Source organism: Kryptolebias marmoratus, linkage group LG8 (genome assembly GCF_001649575.2).
Source record: "Kryptolebias marmoratus isolate JLee-2015 linkage group LG8, ASM164957v2, whole genome shotgun sequence".
NCBI lineage: Eukaryota > Metazoa > Chordata > Actinopteri > Cyprinodontiformes > Rivulidae > Kryptolebias > Kryptolebias marmoratus.
The window spans coordinates 12,441,231-12,451,688 of record NC_051437.1 but is presented as its reverse complement, the minus strand read 5'-3'; the positions used below and the strand labels follow the sequence as shown (position 1 = coordinate 12,451,688).

General features: G+C 46.8%; 1 protein-coding gene across 6 annotated transcripts in view; it reads left to right on the top strand.

The window, feature by feature from the left end:
• raf1a (Raf-1 proto-oncogene, serine/threonine kinase a) overlaps window positions 1-10,458 on the top strand; it is a 15,829-nt gene that overhangs the window by 1,216 nt on the left and 4,155 nt on the right. Inside the window, exons 2-8 of one of the 6 annotated variants that reach the window (XM_017409586.3) lie at window positions 3,586-3,695; window positions 6,637-6,863; window positions 6,954-7,066; window positions 7,156-7,258; window positions 7,339-7,496; window positions 9,211-9,300; window positions 10,279-10,432. In XM_017409586.3, the coding sequence (XP_017265075.1) occupies window positions 6,663-6,863; window positions 6,954-7,066; window positions 7,156-7,258; window positions 7,339-7,496; window positions 9,211-9,300; window positions 10,279-10,432 (819 nt within the window). In that variant the 5' untranslated portion in view covers window positions 3,586-3,695; window positions 6,637-6,662. Of the gene's footprint in view, window positions 1-3,121; window positions 3,696-4,211; window positions 4,725-4,756; window positions 5,087-6,636; window positions 7,067-7,155; window positions 7,259-7,338; window positions 7,497-9,210; window positions 9,301-10,278; window positions 10,433-10,458 lie in introns of those variants that run through there. The other 5 variants (XM_037976827.1, XM_017409584.3, XM_017409590.3 and 2 more) reach the window with 5 other exon arrangements.

The following is a 10,458-nucleotide window of genomic DNA, read 5'->3' as shown; positions in this document are numbered from 1 at the left end:
TGTGTGTGTGTGTGTGTGTGTGTGAAGAACGCTGATGAGATATGAAATAACCAGTAGCCAATTGAATAAGCTACCCTTTTGGATTTATATATCTGTAAATCTGACTCTCAGTGCCTCACCAACCATGAACCTCACCGCACGTCACTGATGTTTGCAGCTTTCCACAGCTTTCCTGATGCCCTGAGCAGTTTTATCCCACAACTACCAGCTCCGACGAAACAGGGGACGTAGTAGGGGGTGCAGAAAAAAAATGGATTATAGAGAGAATCGCAGTTCCTAGTCCTTGGAACTGAATTGATTCAAAATGCTCAAAAATCAGTTTTCAAATAATAATTAATGCAATTTGAGTGATTCATAAATCAGAGACTTGAATAGACTGACATTTTGTTCAAGATTTAACAAATATTAATGCACTTCGGTTAAGATAGCAAAGTCAAAGTTTTAGAGATTTACAAAACATGAACTATGACTGTAAGGTCAAAGATCAATGCACTATGATGGATTAACGTCTGTTTAATTTTTGTAAAGTTATATTTTGAATAATTCTTTGATTTTAATTTTATATGAGAAAAAGCCAGGCATCTAAGCTAATACAGATAATTTAAGAATTGTATGCACAAAACTATTTATATTTAAATCTAAGCTGATGATTTGGTACAGCATGGAACCTTAGAGAACCGTTTTAAATAAATGCTCTAATTGTTCACACCATCTTTTCCTCTTGTCAGTCATATAATTTAAACAGAATCTCTGGACCGTTTGAGTAGAAAAACATCTCTGAATCGAATCGTGACCCTAAAAATCAGCTAGACACTGAAAGATCTGCGTCTTTAGGACGTTCTGAATAAATGCAAAGGTGTTCGCTGATCTCACAAACCCCCATGTTGTTCAGATATTTAAACTAAGAAAGTATCTTTTTTTGTGATTTTTACTTTTTATGGCAGCAACGCATCGATCAGCTGGTTTCCTTAGACGGATCCGTTTGACCAGTTGGTGTTTTCTGCACAGCACCTGGACGTGACTTTTGTTTGGCAACGTTTAAACAAAGTGAACTGAACACATCTTGAAGCATTCGGGATGGGGGCAGCAGAAGGAAGTGGTGCAGCTGGAAGAGCATTTTCCAACTGAACTTGGTCAATAAAAGGAGCATTTTTCAGAGAGGCTGGATCTCTTACGGTGTTTGTTCAGACTAAAGTTCGGCCCTAACCATCTTAAAACATATTCAGACCAGACATTTTATCAGACAATCATTGTTTATTGTACAGGTGGTGGGATTACCAGTTGTATTTATTTGGGTGCCGGCTCATATCGGGATGAAGGGAAAAGAAGCAAAGGGGGCAACAACAGAACAAGTTAACTTAAGAATAACTAGAAGCAAAAAGTATAATTAAAGAAAGACTGAAGGAAACGTGGCAGAAAGAGCGGGATGAAGATGACAAAGGAAGGTGGTAATTTAGGATTCAAAAGAGCAGGAGGGATGGGAAGTTAGTCACCAGATTAAGATTTGGACACGCTGGACTCGTCATTTCGACCACAGCAACACAAAACAGGAACCTGTCCGTACTGTGGAGAAAATGGAACGAGAGAACACGTCATTTTAGTTGGAGATACGAGACAGGAAGAAGATCTGCGTTGGAGGGATTTAGGGAAAAATAAAGAAACGTTTAAGTTAATAAACATATAACAGGGAGATCCAGAAAGTGAAAGTAGTCAAAGTCTAATTAGGGTTTTCTTTAAGGAAAACAAAGTCGATCAATAAAATACGATCACCGATAACACCTGTATGAAAGGACAGCCAGTTTGAGTCACACTCCACACCAGTAGGTGGCGGTAATGCACACCTGTTTTTTGCCAAATGCCAAAAAAAAAATCAAGAAGAGAAAGAAGAAGGCTGAGTCTCTTAGGCCTGGTCCCAATACTCACCCTCCACCCTACGCCCCTCTATGAAGCGTGTATTCAGTCAAAGTGCACTGAAGGGTTCGTGTGCGCAGGTTAAAGGAACACAGAATCTGGAGAGAGACAGTACGGGTTACGTCTTCGACTTGCGCCTCTGCGTCATAACTGTGATGTCCAACATGGCTGACCGGTCCCTGTTTTGGTATTTTAAGAAGGTGCCAGTAATATTTTAAAAGTACAGTTTAGGTATTTTTGCTTTCCAAAGTCATTGCAGGAGATATTTGGCTGTTCAAATGTGTTTTGTTCTGACTTGTTGAATGCTTGCCGTTTAATTCAAAACCCTTTCATTGTCAATAAAGATAATATAAAAAAAAAAATCAAAACATCACATGCAGCAATGAATTGTGAGTAAAAACTTTGCTGAAGTCTGCCTTGATGCGGGCTTAGCTAAAGGGCAGCTGTAGTACACAAAGGGGGCGGGGCTAAAGAGCACTCCGGAGAATTGGGACGCACTAAACCCTTCAGCGTGAACGTGCATTTGGAGGACACGAGGGTGGAAGTGTGAGTATTGGGACCGGGCCTTAGAAGTAAAGATGGGCAGGGGTTCACCAGTCTGTGAAAAACAGTGGAACAGTTTCAGAATAATGACAATAATAAGACATTTTCCCCGCTCCTTTGACACAGGGGTTGTTTAGAATTATAAATGTCTAAAAATATCTGTATAACTGGATATCTGCCCCGAATTAACCGGATGAGTCCAGTTCGGTGTTGTATATTTGAACCTCCACTAAGGCTTGAGTCAAAGCAATGGAGAATCACGATGACTGTAATTTATTTCTTTGTTTTGTGATCAGAATCATTGATGACGGGAACACGTTTAACGGATGATACATGTCAGGTGTTTCTCTCTGCGCTGTGATTAAACTCACCAGCTGGATCTGCCGGGTTCGGGAATCCCTAACAAGTGATAAAATGAAATGAATTTAGAGGAAGTATTCCTGAAGGCCTTTATGGTACCGCCTCTGATTGTGAGAATAAGTAGGCCTGTGACCAAAGTCAAGGATGTGGTCGTTTCTGAAACCCGTCAGAGGACAGGACGTGTCCTCTGACGGGTCTCGGCTGAGATCAGGACTCGGAGACAGTTCCTGGGACCATCCCAGCAGCCTGAGTGCTCGGCGCTCGGATCAATAGGTGGAAAGAGAAGCTTTCGTCACTCTTAAGGTGGCCTCGGCTGTAAGAGCTTTTTGGGGATCGCGTTTCCTAGTTCCCGAGGCCTTCGCTTATTAGCTTGCGCACTTTGAATGGGTCGACCTGACGTTTTTCGACGTCTGGTGGACGAATTGTGCGAGGATCGTGACGCACGCCGATCGACAACACAGCACTGGAGCGGGGCACCTTAAGATGCTCCATAATGACAAAGCCCTGCCCTCGTCTGCACAGAAGCAGGATTTGGTGTTTGTGTTACTTGTTGTCAGATCATAGGTTGGGGTTGTCTGGTAAATAGATGTTTCGCCGAGTCTGATTATGGCGACTAAATGTGCGATTTGCCGTTGAGGCTGAAGCAAGACGCAAGGTTCATGTTTCCGTCTGTCACTGAAATTGTCTGAAGCTGCTTTACGGAAACATTATATGCTGCTGAACCCATCAGGACACACACACACCCACGGGATGCTAATAAGTTTGTCTCAGTCCTAGATGGTGTCAAGTCCAGCCTGCTGACGGGACGTTCGGAGCCATGATTGCGATTTGGGCTCCTCAGGGGACCCAGATCAGGACGCCACAGAGACGGTGAACACATGGTGAGTGTGGATGGTTTATGGTTTCTCAACAATACTGTGTCTAAATCAGTTTAGGGAGCAATAAGGCCTGGGTTTTGTGTGTTGAAACTGTTCTAGTTGTGGGAGGAGTAAACAACAAAGATGTATTTTTAAAAAGGTTGATGCATTTTTGATCACTAAACTGTAAGGAGATTTTTTAGGCTAATGTCAGCTGCATGTCATGCTACTGATCTTTGTTTTTTTTTTTGTTTTTTTTACAAAATCTGTAAAATGTCATAAATTAGAAAAGCAGAAGACACTGGGGTTGCAATGTCTGCATTTCGCCACAAGATGGCGCGCACGGACACAACATATTTTACCCAAACTACAATCATTACACAAAGTGTAGTTTTACAAACACATTTCTGCTTAAATGACATTATTAACCTTTTGTACGTGGTCCACTCTCAGCTACTTTAAACTGTACGTAATTTAAATATTATATTCGCTTTAAAAGAAAGTCTTCCGCATGTTTCTGTGGGGAGGAAAAGTAAAAGTGTGGTTAAAGTAGGAGGGCTAAGGTTAGTGCCATGGTTGCGCAGTGATGCCTGCAGGTCTTGTTTTGACTGCGAGGTCCTGTTTCAGCCGGTGGCGTCAGGCGGACTCACGGAACCGAGCCGACCCGGTTCACCTTCACGCAAACCGAGTAAACCCCGCCGTGGACCGTGCCTCGAAAGTGCTTCGCCGGACGCGACACCTGGAGGGGAACGCTCCCTCTCCGTGTCACTTTGAGGGACCGGCGGATTTTTTCGTGCTCGTCGCGTTTCCACGGGCGGCGACACACTTCCCCCTCCTTGCCTTCAGGTGTTCGGCGACCCGGTCCCGCCCCGACCTTCACGCCTCGCACCGAGGCGACCTCCGCCGGGGCGACCCGGACCGACCCGGAGGTCCTCGCGGGGCCTCCGCTCGTTTTTCCTCCAGTCTTTGAACGCGTTGCAGAGATGATTACGTCACCGACGCCACTTTCCCCCAAAGTTATGGCGGAGCGCAACTTTTTTTCGCCTTCTCCTGGTGAGCTACACACACACTTACACACACACACCAGCTCGTCCTCCGCTCGGAAAGCTAACCTCGGGCGGGTTAGTCGGCTCCGGACGAGGCGAAACTTGAAGCGGAACCGTGACGGGAAGGAGCCGCGGAGCTCACCGTCACCGCGGCTCGCTCGCGGGCCTCGAGGCGGCTCCACGGCTTTCAATCAGAACTACCGGGTCCGTAAGGCGGACAGCAGCGGCTTCCCGAGGAGTCCCAGGGAAAAAAGTCCCTTTTGTCTGCTAAAAACCAGAGCCGAGGCTCCTGCTGACGTCGTTCTCCTCCAGGTTCAGGCTCCCAGTGAACTCCCGGGCTGCTCAGATTATGGAGGGTTCGTGAATTAGGTTGGATAATTTAGCTTTGTTTTTGTTTTTGTTGTTTTTTTATTCAGCAGAAACCACCTAACGCCGTTTGTGTCGTTGCCTTCCTTTCTTTTTTGTTTGCACGGATCACTGCACTTGTTTTTGGACACACTTCCAGCAGCGTGCAGTAAGCCCTCCAGCTTGTTTCTTTTAATTTTATTTCTTAATTATTTTTCTGGAAACATCAGCAGCTCTGCTCTGGAGTCAAAGTGTATATTCACAATCTCCTCGGGGTCAGCAGGTCTTTGGACACAACTCAAGACTTTTTGGAGAACGTGAATACCAAGAATAAACACCAAACTTTCTGCTCGTGTGTACAACATAACCCTGCAGTTTACACTGGAAACAAAGCAGATGAAGGGTTGGATTTAGCTGTTTTTATTTTATTTCAGAAGGCTCATATTGCTTCAGATTGCCAGCTCATTGTTGTCCTGTGCTTGTTTACTTCCCTGCATGTTTTACAAACTAGTTGTCAGCTGTTGCATGGCAGTAAACTCTCAGTCGAAAGCATAATCTGGAAATAAACCCCCTTTTTTGTGCAGGTTGTAACAGCTAGGAGTAGGCAATGCATTGAGTGTATTCGATGTATCCCAAGTTTTCCCTCTTTCAAGATAATATTTGCTATATGGTCACTTTTTAAGTAGACGTTGAGCTTTTCCCAGGCGCTTCTTTTTCCTGCAATGTAGTTGAGTTTTTTGTGTGCGTGTGTGTGTGTGTTTGTATTCTCTCTGCTCCGGTACCCGAGCGGCTCATCAGGAGACTTTCCGTGATTATTTTTATTTTATTTATTTATTTCTTCCATGCACGCACTCCAGCTTTCTGTTTGACAAACTGCATCGTCTCCCGTTCCGGTAAAATACATAAAAAAGGCCAGCTTTAAGGTTTGTTTTGTTGTTGTTGTTTTTTTGTTTGTTTGTACCCTGCTGAGGGAGCAAAGGTCAGAGGTCGTGTGTGTGTGTTGGAGGTACCCATAAATCACAGCCAAGCTCCAAAATGTCACGATATCGTCTCAGTTTGTCGACGCCTCTGTTGCTCGCGGCGTGCATGTTGCCCCTCAGAAACCACGTCGATGTCCTGACGCAGTGCAGGCGTGAAATCCCGAGCTTATCGTGCACACGCCGGGTAAACCTGAGCACGAGTTCCCCTTTATTTCTCCCCCCGGCTTTGCGTTTGTCGTTGGTGGCTGTCGGCTACACCTGAAATGGCTCCACTTGGCTCTTTGAGAGTCGATCTCGGCGAGGTTACCTCCCTAACTCCTGACGGCATCACAGCCCCAGAGCTCTTGTTTTGCCTCTTTCCTTTCCCGTGTCGAGGACGAACGGTGTCCCAGTCGGTTGTAACCGAGCCGCTCCGAACCAGCTGGGGGAGTTGGCGTAACGTTACAACAAGCCTGCCGTTTCGGCTGTTTTTAGATCTGGAATGAAGCCTTTTCAGAGGCCCTCGAAAAACACGCTTTCTGTCAGCTGTGTTCCCAGCATCCTGAGGAAGAATGTGAGCTAACGTGATTTTTGTATTTACTCTTTTTCCTTCAGACCGCTGTTAGCGTTTCACTTCACCGATGGAGCACCTTCAAGGAGCGTGGAGGACCCTGAGCAACGGCTTCGGAATGAAAGACTCCGTTTTCGAGGGTCCCTGTCTTTCCCCCACCGTGGTCCAGGGCTTTCCCTGCCAGCGGCGCGCCTCGGACGACGGCAAGGTGCCCGACTCGAAGACTAGTAGCACCATCCGTGTCTACCTCCCGAACCAGCAGCGCACCGTGGTGAGTCACTGTCCGCCGGCAGAGAATTTTGTCTTTGGGTTTCCCGAACAAGGCCTCCTGATCCGTCTTGTTGTCCTTTCGCGCTCTCAGGTCAACGTGCGACCAGGCATGACCCTCTACAGCTGTCTGATCAAAGCGCTGAAGGTGCGCGGCCTGCAGCCTCAGTGCTGCGCCGTCTTCAAGCTGCACCCAGGACAGACGAGGTGGGCGTCCTGACCAATGATAAATTAAACCACGAAGCCAAACAGCGTTGGCAGAGTTTCACAGGCCCCCTGTCATTCTCTCCAAACAGCAAGAAGTCCCGGATGGACTGGAACACCGACTCGACCTCCTTGATCGGGGAAGAGCTGCTCGTCGAGGTTTTAGACCACGTTCCGTTGACGACGCACAACTTCGTGAGTACCCAAAGCCGCTCAGCGCGCACACGCACCTCCGCTTCCCACGGGTTCACTCCGCGACGCCTCATCTCTTCCAGGTCCGCAAGACGTACCTGAAGCTGGCGTTCTGCGACATCTGCCAGAAGTTCCTCCTGAATGGATTCCGCTGCCAGACGTGTGGCTACAAGTTCCACGAGCACTGCAGCACCAAAGTGCCCACGATGTGTGTGGACTGGAGCAACATTAGACAACTCCTGTAAGTACGCCAGGGATGACGAACAATAATATGTCAGTAATCCTTTTTAAATGGCAGTTTAATTAGAAGTAGTCGACAGAGCAGAAGACCGGCTGATTGATATTAAGGGCCTGGAACTCCTTGAAGGAATGCATGTCGCCCGCCTTTCATGCTGGAGTTTCAAACGTAGAGACGTGACGTTTTAGCTGTTTTCGTTGCCGTCTCACGCCGTCACACTCAAGAGAGGGGCGTCCAATCCTGGTCCTCGAGGGCCACCATCCTGCATGTTTTCCTTGTTTCTCTGCTTCAACACACCTGATTCAGTGGTTAAATCACCTCTTCTTGTTCTGTAGGAGCCTGTTAATCACCCATTGATTTAAATCAGGTGTGTTGTACACTCCGTATAGATTGAATAAAATGGACAAAAAAATTTCTTCCAAATGTCAGAGATGCAAGGTGACTGATGGGGACCTTCTGCATATGCTATGGCACTGCCCAATAATAGGAAACTTTTTGAAACACATGATAGATATCACATCAAAAATTGTGAAATATCAGATTGTACAAGAACCCAAGGTGTGGATTTTAGGAGATTTAACAACTATTAGAATAAATTATTATAAAAAATACTTTATTCTTCTTGCAAGCACAGCAGCCAAAAAATGTATTTTAAAAAATTGGAAATCTGAAAAATCGCCATCAATAAGACAATGGATTGATGAGTTGGTGTCTTACTGTAAACCGGAAAAGATACTTTATAATGTGAGAGGAAAGCAAGCAGCATTTGGGGCAATATGGGGCCCCTTCATGGAAATGTTATCATCTATGGATATGACGGGCCGGGATTCGGAATGACTCTTTTGGATTAGCTCAAACATAAGCGGGCAGTACTATGGTTGTGTAATCATGCTAATTGGACATGTACTATCCTGTAAGTGAGAGACGTAGGGGGTGGGGGGGTTTGAGACGGATGGGTGGGGGAGGAGGCAGGGGAGAAAATAATAATGACTGATTTATTGACATTTTAATAGGCATGACCAGTTGTGTTGAACAGTTGCCAGGTTATTTTGAAGTCTTGCTATTGTGTTTGTTTTTGTCACCCACAGTTGTTTTGAATATTGTACCAAAAATAACTGTTTGTCATGTATATAAAAATGAACAGAAATAAAGCTGTTTAAAAAAAAAAAAAAATCAGGTGTGTTGGAGCAGAGAAACAAGTTAAACCTGCAGGATGGTGGCCTTCCAGGACCAGGATTGGCCACCCCTGATCAAGAGTGTGTGCTGTGAACTTTCACCACAATCCGCGTGAAACCAACTGCACTGTAGCCATTTTCTGCGTTGATTGGCAGCAGGGGATCCACGCATCGTTTTGCCTGTCCCTCCTAACTGCGTTAAAAAGCACGGATCCCTCGCCATCATCAGCGCGCAGCCTTCTAACGTGACTCGCTTCAAAAAAAGATCACCTTTAAAGAGGCCTTTGTAGAGCTGCAAAGCCAAAAAGAAGCAGCAGGAAGCTCTGCTGATGGCGAAGCGCAGATAAGTCTGCACTCATTTGCACGGCTTTGCATACCGCGCGCTCCGAGGAACGAGCCTCTTGCTCCCGAATTTGCATGCGGCCTCCGGGGCGAACGGTACGCAGTCTAAAAGGTCCGAAGCGAAGAGGAGACGATTGAACTGTCTGACCTTTACGCCCCGCTTCTCATCTTCCGCCGCTCTTGTTTTTTGTCGTTGTCAGGTTGTGTGCGACGCCCGGCGACTGCAGCGGCCCGTCGCTGCCCCCGCCGACGTCCCGGCGCGTGAGGGAGTCGCTGTCGTGGTTCCCAAGGTGAAGTCACTCTCCTGTCCTCGCTGCAGCAGAAAACACATCCAGAGGAGCGGATGGTTTTGGCAGAAATGAGTCCTCTTTGTTTTCTCTTTTTTAAATACCCTGACATTCTCATTCATGTTCTCCTTTTTCTTCTGGTAGAAGAGCAGATCAGGCAGCGAGAAACAGAACAAGAAAACACTTCTGTTTGTAGTTTAACTAGTTGGTTTCAGGGGTTCGATAAGGGACTGATACTTTTAGTTAGATTGTTGCCTTCCTCGAGTGTTTAAATGAGTTAATTAAATCAGACAGTTTTTGAAAACGGCTTCCTCTTTTTGCAGGGACACTTCTTGGTGTCTGGGTGTGAAGAGGAGTCTGCTGTGGTGGCTGATAAAGTGGTCTAACCACTCTGACTTGCTAAATTAGCTCTGATAGGAAGTCAAGTTGTTTCTTGCAGATGCATCTTCGGCGCTCCGCCTGCACCGCCTAAAGACTGATTGTTTTCAAGGAATCCGTACGCCGCGCAGGGTCTCCGCTGCCCGTTGCAATCCTCTCACAGAGGAGCTCGGCAGCGAATTGAAAGCAGGCGCTTTAGGTCAGGGCAGCATTTTGGTGACTCTGGGTTTAAAGCTCGGTGCTTTTTAACTGAGCCTACTACTGATCTCGCAGGATCAGCTCAGCCACAAACCGAACGGCCGAAGGGGAAGACCACAACAAATATTAACCAATACGCCACTTCCCCAAAAGCCCATCTTCCAGTTTTACTGCTCTGTGCCTACAGTGGTGAAGTATAGCGCTGCATGTTAACAGTGTGAAAACGCTCCGACTTCATTAAAATAATAAAAAAAGCGTTTAATGAAGTGAGTTGATGAATATGGCAGAAAGGAAACCAGCTGCGCCCGTCAGCCACCACGCCCTCGGTGACCCAGTTTTTCTTTTTCTCCCCCCCCGCTGTCGCTCAGCAGACGCTCACGTGTGCCTCTTTCTCCTGCTCTGCAGCTCGGCCCACCGGAATTCCACCCCGCACGCCTTCAGCTACGCCACGCCGTGCCCACCCACGGGCGGCGGCCTCTCCCAGAGGCAGCGCTCCACCTCCACGCCCAACGTCCACATGGTCAGCACCACCCTGCCCGTAGACAGCAGCGTGATTGAGGTAACGGCACACCGCGTGGGAAGGGG